The 13,280-nt window shown below is 32.0% G+C and overlaps 1 protein-coding gene across 2 annotated transcripts; it reads right to left on the reverse strand.

The window, feature by feature from the left end:
• Window positions 1-9,750: 9,750 nt before the first annotated feature.
• LOC141672224 (auxin-responsive protein SAUR32-like) lies at window positions 9,751-10,561 on the reverse strand. Of its 2 annotated transcripts, none has more exons than XM_074478771.1 (2): window positions 10,368-10,561; window positions 9,751-10,243 (listed from the first exon to the last, which is right to left on the reverse strand). In XM_074478771.1, the coding sequence occupies exon 2, from the start codon at window positions 10,226-10,228 to the stop codon at window positions 9,935-9,937; it is 294 nt and encodes a 97-aa protein (XP_074334872.1). In that variant the 5' UTR covers window positions 10,229-10,243; window positions 10,368-10,561; the 3' UTR covers window positions 9,751-9,934. The 2 variants fall into 2 exon arrangements, with proteins under 2 accessions (XP_074334872.1, XP_074334871.1); XM_074478770.1 differs by having other exon boundaries at window positions 9,751-10,255.
• Window positions 10,562-13,280: the final 2,719 nt, after the last annotated feature.

Here is a 13,280-nt window from a genome sequence, read left to right on the forward strand (position 1 = left end):
AATGAACTTGGAATGGTTTTAGGTTCTTTCTCTAAATCTGCTTAGACTTGTTCTGTGTTATCAGACTTTATGCTCAGTATTTACAGAATTAATCTCATTATATATTCTGTGCTTAATTGATAAATGTCTTTAAGTACTGACTGTTGTCTGATATATGTTTCTAAACTCTGATAAGCGATATGTTTGTTCTAGTACCTATTCAATTCTATGAGGATAACTGTGCTAGATACTGACCTAGTAGTCTTCAATAAACAAATGATTCCATGGAAGAAGTAATTATTTCAGTGGAAATCTTATGACACTAGCAAATTCTGATAATTGAGCTTAGTTAAGTTTACTTTGTATATCTTATTACTAAGTCACAAATTAGAATAATGCTACTCATCTGTTAAGTTCTGATACTAGTAAAACTGCTGAATGTACTAAGTGCTGATAAACCTCACTTATCAAAAGAAAAAGCAAAAAGATCAAAGAATAAAATCAGGTACTCCTTTGAGATCTAGAGTAAAAATGTGGAAGGGACGACCCAAGTGCATTGCTGGTATTAAGTAAATATGCATTAGAAAAGCAAAATATTTTCTTGGTGACTTTTCACACTCTATGATTACTGGAGAAATACTCTGAAAATAGCATAAATTCTGATAAACAGTCGTGACTCACTTACACTGAGAAGCCACTGTAAAATAGAATTGCAAAAGATGCATAAAATTAGCACAAAACAGTTGAGATTGACTCAAGCATGAACTCATTCATCAGTAGGTTTCAGGACAATGACAGATCTTTAGCAAAATTTTAGTTATGCCTTATTTCTAAGATGTACTAAAGTGAATCAGACTTTACTCTTTGTCTATTTTTAGCTTAATGCACACACTAATCACTCCATCTGAATGATGAAAATTTCTGTGGTGGTCTATGTTATTTTAGATAAACAGTCATAGTGTCATTATTGCACAAATTCTGAGGACAAGTTTTAAGTTACACGTTCTGATGATTAAGTTCTGATGTCCATAACTCAGAACTTGTATGAGTATTTACTAAGATGGGCATTCTTTTTTCGAGTTAAGAAATTATGTTCTGATGACTGTTAAGTTCAGGTATAGGTCTAAGTTCTGATTTCTCAGTCTAATCCTTTACTTGGCTTATCTGTGAATAAAATTTGATAACAGTCTCAGTTCGAACTAGAATATGTGGAAGTGGAAGATTAATAGTCACTATGATTAGGATTAATGGTATTTGTACTTGAACAATCCACTGTTTCTTGTGTCTTGTGCAGTCTAGACCATGATTCCTCTTTTCAATGAATGTTATTCTTTTTCAAAGTCTAGGGAGACGAGGTAGAATTAATTCTACCTGTCAGCATTAAATATCTTTGCGTCTCTTGGCATTCTCTTGCCTATATAAGCAACCACTTCACATCAGTCTTTCCATCACATTCTTCTCACACACTTATCCTCCTTCTGTCAAAAACACAATGGTTCGATACAACATGTTTTTGAATAACCAAACCTTCACTATGGAGCTAAGTTGTGCCGAGTGGCAGCAGGAGTGGCATGTAACAGCCATTCCTGAGGAGATCTGGGATTCTGTCCCACAGGAGGTGCTGACTCACCTTCTATTCTTCTCTATGGATTACCATCGCCATCTGGAGCGATTGGAGGAGGAAAGGCGGGAAGCTATCCGTCAGCAAGAGCGAATCATACGACTCGCCATCTTGTTCGTCGAAGATAGGAAGAGGAAGATGACTTAATCTTGTCTTCTTCCTGTTCTTCTTCATCCTCAGCTTTGTCAGGCTTCTTAGCTAGGACTAAAGCTGTTGATGTTAGGATTAGGAGCTTAGGGAAAATCTTGTATAAGTATTGATGTAATTTCCATTTCATAAATGTATTGTCTTGATATATTAATGAAAATTGTTTTTACTTCAAGATTTTGTCTCTGAGTTATTTTATCTTGTGTTGATAAATCCTGATTGATATTCTGATGACCATATAACTTTTGTTTTATATTAAGTTCTGATTCATTTTCAGCACTTATATATCTAATTTATCTTGGTCATTTTCATGTGATGTATTTTCAGAATTTCAATGATGCAGTGAAAAATATTTCAATCAGTGCTAACGGTTTAAATTTTGAATTAAAATTGTTTCTCTTGATAAATGGAACGGTTTTTCCTTGAAACTAGGCAACTGGGTAAGTAATGATTCCTGTTTTCTCGAGCCCAGTAACTGTCCGTTATTACTGCATGTCTGACAGGTGTCCAACGGTAACATTTTTGTTCAGAGTATAAGTACAACAGAGAGAAGATTTCTTTAATCTTTTATTTTCTTTATACTTTATCTCTCTCCTTACTTTTACTCTCCTTCTCTTCTTTCTCACGTTGGTTTTTCATACAGACATTATCTCAAACACCTAACAGGCATACTTGAATTTCAATATTTTTTCACATGGCACCAAAGGATTTAATCATTGATGGAGCAAAGTTTGTTCCAAACAACTATGCTGTAATTCTTGATCATGCTGACGCTCCATCTAAATTGCACTTTGTGCAAGATCTTCTTGCACATAGTGAGGTTGGGTACGCCTTAACTCAGCCTGAATTATTTTCAAGTCAACAAGTTCTGAGGTTCTGGAGGACTGGAGTTTTTGATGATGGTGGTAACCGTGGAACTCCCAGTATTATCTTCCAAGTGGGTGATTCATCCTTTGTAGTCACTCCTGGTACAGTACGCAGGGCTTTACATCTTCCAGAAGATTGTACTTTCTCAATTCCAGAGGACTCAGCCCTTCGGGAGTTAATGGCTGAATTGGGATATGAAAAGAGTCTGACGAAACTTGGACAGTTGAAACGTGCTAATATCAGAAGAGAATGGAGTTTCTTCTTTGATTGCATCACCAAACCCCACCTTTTAAGGTTGCAAAACGATACTTTAATGACCTGGTAAATGCTGATACTAAGAAGAAAGTGGTTAGACCATTACAGATTCCTAAGTCTGTAAAACAGATTCTGGTAAATGTTGATCCTGATACTTATAGATCTGTTTACTCTGATGTCCAACCACCTCCAACCACCCAAAATCCATCAACCTCAGTACCTACCTCTCATTCTACTCAACCTACCCTCAGAACTTATCTCAAATCCTATCTCTCCACTTCACAGACTGCTCAACCTTCTTCTTCAGCACCTACTGTGAAGCCTACATCCTCTAAGCCAAAGAGAACAAAGACTGTTCCTCAAACACCTCAAAAGAGGAGGAGAATTACTTTGAGAGATGAATCAGATTCTGAGGAACAGATTCCTTCTTCAGAACCTGTGGTAAATGAAGCTGAGAAAGCAACTTCTCAGACGGATTCTGCAATTGGGGGTTCTAGGCTTCTCAAGAGGCTTAGACGAATGGTAGTTCCTGAAACTCCCAAGGAATCCAAATCAACAAGGAAGTACAAGAAACAGAGGGCACAAAGGCCAGTTTCAGATGATGAAGAGGAAGCAGCTAAGGAAGGGGATCAGGAATCTCTGATCTCACAAGACAAGGAATTTGCTCCAGTCACTTCTTCTCCATCAACTCCATCTCAGGATGCTGTATCTGACAAGGCTAACTCACCATCTGTGTCTCTTGTTGATCCAGGCACAAGTGCTGAAATTGATATTCAGAACCTGGTTGTGCCTGAAATACTTTTCTTAGAAGCTCCAACAGCAACTACTCCTTCCACAACACCTATTACTGATGCTGTTCAAACTCCAGAGTTATCAACAACACCTTCTCTGCATCAAGATGCTGATGATCAGATTTTAGGTGAGCATCAGAATATGGTTGTTGATCAGAACTTACTATCAGATCAACAATTAGAGGATTCTGAAGCCTCCATTGCTACTCACACTGTTGTCTTATCAGAAGATACTGATTCTTTAAGTTCTGATGCTGCAAATGTTGGAGATACTGGTGAAGCTGCTCCAACTGTCGATGCTGATGAAGCAGGTCCTTCAGGACATACTCCTCCACCGACTCTTCCTAAGTCTGAACTGGTAAATGAGTTTGTTATCAGGGATGCATCAGTGCCTTGGAGTGAAACTCCTGCAGGTCAGGAGTGGACTAAAGAATGGAACTCAGTTTCATGTGTTCCAAATGCTTTACATCTTGCTGAGCACTTGACTAAAGCTGATGAAATGTTAAATTCTGATGATTTTAAAACCCAGCTTAGAGTCACTACATTGAGTACTAAACATCTACAAGGTCTTCATTCAACTACTCATGCAGAGCTACACAAGATTCAAGAGAACTTTATCAAACAGGAATAAGTTTGGAAAATTGATAAGAAAAAGTTCTTTCAACCTACCATTGACAGGATTGCTTATATTGAGAAAACTCAAGAGAAACAACAAGCTCAGATTGATCAAATTCTGACAAATCAAGCTTCTCAGCAATCGCAACTTACTGAAATCCAGACCTCAGTGGAACTACTTATCTCTCTTTTACTACCTGCTGATGCCAAAAAGGGGGAGAAGGTAATTAAGTCCAAATGCAAAACCAACAAGACACTGCAAGGAAAGGATGATGGAAAAGATGACCAAGGAAACTGTGGAATGGGTAGTGGTCATAGTTAAGGTAGAAGGTTTACATCAAGACAAGCTAGTCACATAATAAGTTCTGATACTGGGAAAAGAATAAGTTCTGCTGCTGGTAAAAGGATAAGTTCTGATGAACTTCTAGATCTTGATGAGGAAATGTCAAGACAGTTATTTCTTCAAGAAAATCCAAGAATGGACTTGGAAAGTTTAAAGGAAGAAGAAGCCAGACTTAAATCAGAGAAAGTCACATCTAAATCTGAAGCTTCTGGTAAAAAGTCACTTCCAAAACCTAAAGGCATTGTGATCAAAGAAAGGACACATACTGAAGCAACATTGGCTAGATCACAACCACAGATAGATCCAAGATCCAAGGGTAAAGAAAAGGTTGGTGAACCTATCAAGGCTTATGTACCTCCTAAGGAAGAAGAAATTGCTGATGAAAAAGATGATCTTGCTCTGACTTCAAGAAAAGTTCTTAAAACAACCTCTGACATGGCTCAAGTTGTTCAGAATCAAGAAATTGTAAGTTCTGATATTCAGAAGAAGCAAGTAACCTCTGACAGAGCTCAAGTTAACTTGATATCAGAAAATAGATCAAAGACACTCCTACCAGGATTCACTAAAGCAAAACAGACTCAATCTTTGAAGACTACTGCAAGTGGTTTTGAAGCAAGAGTAGTTACTGGAAAGGAAACTAGAGATAAAACTGGATTGGGAAGTGCTGATGAAAGAAGAGTACACAACACTACCAATGATCCAACTTCCTTGAGTGAACCAGGTATTGGAGCAACTCCTGAGATATTGAATCAACTGGAATCTGTACAGATGGTTTACCATACCTACTTGAAAGAATACATCATGTTGTATTTCATGACAGATGGTAGGGTTTATCATATAAGACAAAATGCCATTCCTTTGAAGTATTTTGAAGAATTGGAGCATGTACTTTTCTTACTTCAAGTGGATGACAGAATAACAGAGACTGCTGCAAACTACTTAAAAGAACAGATTCAAAGACAGAAAAGGCTTTATTCTGTTAAGTCTGACAGCATATATGTTCCAAAGTACAGAGATCACAATGGTGATATTGTTGATATGAAGCCTAATACTGCACAGATCAGAACGTATCTTGGTATTAAGGGACTTGAATTCAATCTTGAGTCTGACAAAGCTTATGTCATAAGACTAGATCAGGAGTTGAGAAAAGCAAAGATTAATGATCTCAGAGCTGCAATCTTTCAAACTGGTGAAGATACTGCAGAGCTTAAAGATGTTAAAAGGAGAATGATTGATGAACTAAGATATGCTGAGAAATGTTTGTTGAAAAACTATCTCAGAACAACTCCTGACATCAGAGAGATCAGAAAATGAAGAAGCCAAGTCGAAGATCTACAACTGCTTAAATTCTGATATTTATACAGATTGAAGTTGTTATCAGAAGTTGAAATTGGTAAAAACTTTAAGGACTGTAAGTTGTAGTTATCTAGTCTATTTCTCATGCATTTGTACTTAATGTTTTTGACATCATCAAATATCTGTTAAACTTGTATATTTTGTTAATTTACAAGTTGGGGGAGATTGTTAGATATATTTGATAATGTCATGGCTAATATGTGTTATGTTTAGCTTTCAGATCTTACGTGAACAGGATAAATCAGTACTTAACTAGTTGATCAGTACTTATACTGGAAGTCAGGACTTAAGGATATCAGTACTTATATTATCAGGAGATAATCATCAGAAGATAGATATCAGAACTTAAGTGCTGAAGGACAATCAGATAAGGAAAGTAGCTGATTAAAGGAAAGCAGATCGAGATAAACATAAGAAGAGATATGCATGAAGAAGGAATTCCGTGAAGAATGGAATACTTGGAAGAAAAGATATATGATTGATATATTTTAGGAAGCAGAATTATATTCCATATCAATTAGCGATTATCTTGTAACTGTGTAGTATATAAACACAGACATAGGGTTTACACTAAAAGTGTTATCATTATTAGAAAAGATTATTCATTGTAACCCTTGCAGCTCTCGTGATATTTGTTCATCACTGAGAGGTAACAGTTCCATACTGTAACAGAGTTTATTGTTTCAATAAAGTTTGTTTTCTGTTACTTAAGTTCTTAAAGTTCGATTTGAGTGTACTATACACTGTATTCACCCCCTCTACAGTGTGTGTGTGACCTAACATAATCCTTGGAAGCAATGCAAAGGTGCTCACTCCACAGGAAGTCTATGATGCCATCACAGAGGTCTACAAAACACTTTCTAAATTAACTGGATGTTCGGAAAATCACTATGTTATATGCTATATGATGTAGAATAAAGCCAATTGCTCTATATGAAATAACAGCTATTAAAGATGAAATTTGGAAAGTATAATTTTTTTATAAATCCATTTAACATGTAATAAAATACCCAAAACTATCCCGAATCACAAAGAACACATATAGCATGTAACAAATACTCAATTATGATCAATCACAATTTATAATAGCATAAGTCATATAATACTCCTTAATATATCACAAAATAAATGTCATAGGCATATAAGTAAATAAATATCGAAATACGACCCGCTTCTAAACGAAATTAGTAGTTAAAACTATTTTTAATGAAAACAGATCATTCTAACGAGTCGAAGTGCTTTCGTTTCGTTTAAATCGGATAAACGGTTCAACTATTTTCCGGTTTTTGAATTGGATTTTCGGGTTAGAACAGGGGTCGGGACTCCAAGAACACGCCAGAATTTTTCCAGATTAGGTGATGTTCCCGGGGTCCGGCGTCCCTAAAAACTGGCCAAACAAACAACGTTTGACTTCGTTTTTACAGGGTTTTCATTCCAAATCAGTTTAACAACATCAAACCACCATCTACAAGTTGGAATCATCTCTGAAACTACTTCTCCGATCAAGACTCAAAGTTTTCCGGCCAAACATCGATTTTGCTATTCCGTACCTGAAGCTTTAAGATTAATAGCTCAAAATAAATCCTGAAACACCTATAATCAAACCCCTAACCTCCTACTAACCTTAGCTTCTTCTAAAATAAAAAATGATCAGTTGAAAAATTAGCATAAAACCTAGATATCCAATTAATAGTTCAACCAATCGTTTGTTAAATTAATTAGCATGAATCGATTGTATACATCATAGGGAAGCTATATCAATCATCAAATAACTCTAACAACCCTAGAATCAGAAAGCCCTAATTCGAACATAAACTCTAGAAATTAAAATTGAAAAATAACAGATTAAAACATGAAATTGATACCAGAAATTGAAACAACAGATCGAGAGGATTGATTTGAGTACTCACATCGATCGATTTGGTGCAGAAAACTGATCAAAATGAACGATTGTTTCCTCGACCCGATTATAGAAATCCGACCCGATTTCAGAGAATTTTCTGATTTTTCTAATTTTAATAATTAATTATAAATAATTAAATAAAAATTAGGCTATTTATTGTAAGTAAAATAATACTCCTAATTAAAGTTAAGGCCCTAATTATACATCTATTAAAATTAATTGGCCCCTAATTTTATAATTTTTGAGTATTAATTTTTAATTTTTAAATATTTAATATATACAATATATATGCCAAAAATTCTCAAAAATTATGAATAATTAAAAAATGCAAAAAAAATGGTTTAATTGAAAGTCCCATAATTTTACAAAAATAAAAATGTGATTTTTGTGGGGCTTTTAACCCCCGAAGGGGCCTGAAAAAGTCATTTTTTGCGAAACGAGAAAATTTATAAAATAACTGCATGTTCAGAATAACACGATGGTACAAGTCATTTTAAGAAAATAAGGCCAATTATTTTATTTGAAATATCAGCTATTAAAACAAATTTCGGGTCGTATAACTTTGAATATGAAAGCTTTTAATACAAAATTAAATACCTAATAAATATCTGAAAAATACCCTGACAGTATGGAACCCCTGTAGCACATAGCAGTTAGGGTTTTATAACTAATTACACATAATAACATACTAAAATACATAATTCATCTTTATTACATATAATAACATCATAATATCCCAGTCGTTACAGCTGACATTATCTATGGTCCTAGTGCCATGCTGTTTTAATCTTACCCCTTCATAAGTTGATCGAACGGCTTAAAAACCACTTGTTACTGAAGACGTATGTGACAAATTATATAGCACCTATTATTTCCATATTTTGAGTTTCATTAATTATTCTTCTAATACCTTTTTATTGTGGACCCACCACCAACTATCAGAAGTATCCTCTCCCAGTTAACCAGTTATACTTATATGTAGAATAAAATATGTTAAATTTGTTGTGCGCCAATCATATGTATAATATATTAATATAATAATTAGTGATAATAGTAATTCAAATTTGGCAAATTAACAAAAAGAAAATTAACAACGATAATGTTTTTTCATTTTTTTCCTAGGCCGATCATGGATAATTTAGATAGTTGATTTATAAAAAGGTTCTTTATAATCTTTTAATCATGCCATTTAAATTCACATATGATTTATCTATTCTTTCGTTTTAAATGTAGATTGTGACTTGATATTTATTATGTATTTTTCTTTCTAATATCAGGTAATCCCATACGTGGATGACATAATATCAGGAAATCCCATACGTGGATGACATGTGGGTTTTGATAATGTATAAGTAAGGGGTGATTGGTGATGGTTAAATGGATATACGAAACATTAGGTAGGTAGGGTTTTTAACATTTTTAGGTAGGGTTCTAACATTCCCATTATATATATTTCTTTATTAGTATTGTATTTGATAGGAGTGAGGCTCAAACATATTATTATCTAATTTTTTATAATTTTTTTATTATATAACAGGTAGGGTTCTAACATTGTCTCATTATATATATATTTTTTATTAGTAATATATTTGACCAGAGGCCGGGTCAAAACAATTTTTATCTAATTCATAAAAAAGTTTATTAGTATTTAAGAGAGGACGATTTAAAAGAATTTTTATTTAAATTACAATATTAGTTTATATCATAATTTATAAAAAAATTATAACATCGCCGCTAAACGCGACTTTATTTATTACTAGTTATAAAAAAAATTTGAAAGGAAAAGAAAATGGCGTATCGATATTCTCTACTTTTAACATGAATATTAATATTCCTACCAGAAAACAAAGAGTAACATAAAAATATTATGCACCACAGAATGCGATATTTTCTCATTAATTCCCAACCAGAAAATATTCATTACATCCTACGTTTTTCAGCATCATCAGGAAGGAAACATTCTGCCACAACTGTTTCTCATCAAAACTAACATCAATAAAACAGAAACAACAAACTAAAGTAACATGAGAATCCTGTCACCAAATCTGACTTAATACCTAAATTTTTCCTACTCTAAAACAACCAGCAACGTGGTGGTGGTGATGATTGTGGAGCTCCCGGTCGATAATCCCCTGAACATTTCGAAATTGCTGAATATGGCAAGGAATGGTGATAGGGCCATTATGATGAAATCCATATTCTTCTTCAGCTGTCTTCAACAATTGCATGAACAGCGGGTGGCTGAAGTACACTAATGGCACCACAAATCTCTCTTGTTCCTGTCCTGTCTGCCCTACTTTCACTGCCAAACACCCTTTTGGAATTTGCCCCTTCTTCCCTTTCCCCGCCATCTCTTGCTTTTATCCCTGTTTAGAATTCTGGTTCGATAATTAACACATGTATCGAATGTTGTATCGAGACACAAAAACCAATAACAAGATTGAAAGAATAACAAATACAAGGAGAAATTAGCAGTGTATATATATATACCTATAATTCTGAAGAACTTGTCGAGTTTTGGAGTCTGTAGACAATAAAGCCTGTTAGGATTATAAATATATATAAGAAAGAGCTAGAGAATGATGTTGAACACAGCCATGGAACTGAATAAGAATATGAATCTTGTTTGGGTTCAGTTGAGACCTGTAGACCTGTATAAGTGCCGTTAGATTTGTAAGTTAGAAATGAATACAAACTGAGAAACATATTAATATTTATAAAGCTAAGTCCAAATAGAGTGCATATAGTACAACTTTATAAATACAGTTACTTCAAATTATAAAATTTATTACTTTTAAATATAAATAAAAAATATAATGCAACATATAGAATAAATTATTATGTCAAAAAATATATGAATATTTGATTTGTAAGTTGTATTATATCTTTTTATTTAGGTTTAAAAGTAGTACACTTCATAATAATTTTAAGTACTACACTCGATTTATAAATTATTATTTTTCAAATAATATTTTATTCTGTAAATTGCATTATATTTTTTATTTACGTTTAAAAATATTATATTTTAAAATTTTAAGTACCACATTCTATATATAAAATTCTACAATATGTTCTGCATTTTTTTAATATATTTTTTTATATAATATTTTATTCTGCATGTTGCATTATATTTTTTTATTTAGGTTTAAAAATATTATATTTTATATTTAAAGTACTGCACTCTATTTATAAAGTTCTGCACTCTGTTATTTTAATATATTTTTTTCACATAGTATTTTATTCTGCAAGTTGCATTATATTTTTTATTGAGGTTTAGAATTACTAAATATTTATTTATGTATAGAGTGCAGTACTTCAAATTATAAAATGTAGTACTTTTAAATCTAAATAAAAAAATATAATACAACATGCAGAATAAAATATTACGTAAAAAACTATATTTAAAAAAGTGCAGAACATATTGTAAAACTTTATAAATAGAATGTAGTACTTAAAATTATAAAATATAATACTTTTAAACCTAAATAAAAAATATAATTTAACTTGCAGAATAAAATATTATGTAAAAAAATATATTAAAAAAATGAAAGTTAAAACATATTGTAGAATTTTATAAATAGAGTGTAGTACTTAAAATTATAAATTGTAGTACTTTTAAACCTAAATAAAAAATATAATGCAACTTTCAAATCAAATATTATCTGAAAAATATATTAGAAAAAATAAAGTGAAGAACATATTGTAGATTTTTTTAATAAATAAAGTGTAGTAATTTAAAATCTAAATAAAAAAATATGATTTAAATGCAAAACATATATTATGTGAAAAATATATTCAAAAATAGATTTGTAGAGCATAACTTAGTCTAATATAAATTATAGTGTAATATGCTTGATGTGGAGTAAATGAAAAAAAAAAGTATTTATGCATAAATAAAAATGTAGTACTTTTAAACCTAAATAAAAAATATAATGCAACTTGCTGAATAAAATTTTATGTGAAAAAAACATATTAAAAAAATAGAGTACAAAACATATCGTAGAACTTTATAAATAGAGTGTACTTAAAATTATAAAATATATTACTTTTAAATCTAAATATATAAATATAATGCAACTTGTAAAATAAAATATTATGTGAAAAATATATTTAAAAAATAGGGTGCATAACGTAATAAAGTGTAGTACCTTAAAATATAAAAAAAAATGTATAATCTAAAATAAATAAATAATATATGAAAATTATATTCAAAAATAAAATTGTAATACATAACTTAGCCTAAATTTATGTGAAATAAGGTAGAAAAAACTAGTTGATGTATGTAAAGTACTATGTGTCCTTAGTTTTAGGTTTTATTTTATACACATATAATGTAAAAATTAGACCTTCATTTTAACCCATCTAACTGTCAAATTCCAGGTCAGGTCTTCAAATAAAAAACGGACTAACTTTTGTGTTTATATATATATGGAGTATATTTGATTCACTTCTTACCCCTCCGCTGCTTCGTCTAGCCTACTAGGGTTTTTCTTTTGTTAGAATGAGATGATAATAATAAATTTACCGGCCCGTATTTCGATAGTTATATGACATAATCTGGAAGAAATTTCGAGAGAGGTGTTGACTGTTGTTAAGTGGCAATGTTGTAAATACTTTTGGTAAGAAGGGCAAGACACGTGGAAGGTGAGTGGCATAGTGACGGACACCTGGAATTAAGGGAAAAAGATAGGAAGCAATGTGGGTGACAAATGAAAAGAGACAGCCAATACCAGGTCCGCATTATGTCCATGTAGGACATTGATATATAGGTTTTATTTGGTTGTTCTCCCCAGATTTTAAATGTACTGTTCATATGTATAAGCTAATAGGATACATGTCGACATACGAACAAGGATTTGAAACAGATGTATCAACTCCACATGACCTCGATTCTTAAACAACCACCCAACAAGAGTCAATGTAATTATTAACGTTGTCGCTAACTTTACGCATTAATTTTACTTCTTTGGTATCTTAATAATACTCTTATTATTTCCTTCTTTCGTCTGTGTGCGTGCCAAAGATAATTTCTTTAGTAGTCTATCTGTTGTTACTTTTTCCGCTTTTGATTAATTTTAAATCACACACGCTAATTTGTTATTTTTAATTTGGGAAATGTAGAAATAACAAGAAAAAGTTTTTGTTCTTTTAAAGTGCACAATTAAGCTTCTAATTATTATCATTTTTCTGTCAAGAAGCTTCTCATTGTTTTTTTTCATGCAGATTTTTATATTTTTGACTTCTAACAAAAATCATTTAAGTTTTTTCTAAAATGCTTAATCTATTACTATTATATAAAAGATGAAAAATTGAAAATTTTGGTACGGTACCTGTTTTTTTGTACACGTTGAATTTACTGAATTACCTTATTTTACTTAAAAGTTTTATTAGTCTTAGTAATCG

Source organism: Apium graveolens, chromosome 7 (assembly GCF_009905375.1).
Source record: "Apium graveolens cultivar Ventura chromosome 7, ASM990537v1, whole genome shotgun sequence".
In the NCBI taxonomy this organism is placed as follows: Eukaryota; Viridiplantae; Streptophyta; class Magnoliopsida; order Apiales; family Apiaceae; genus Apium; species Apium graveolens.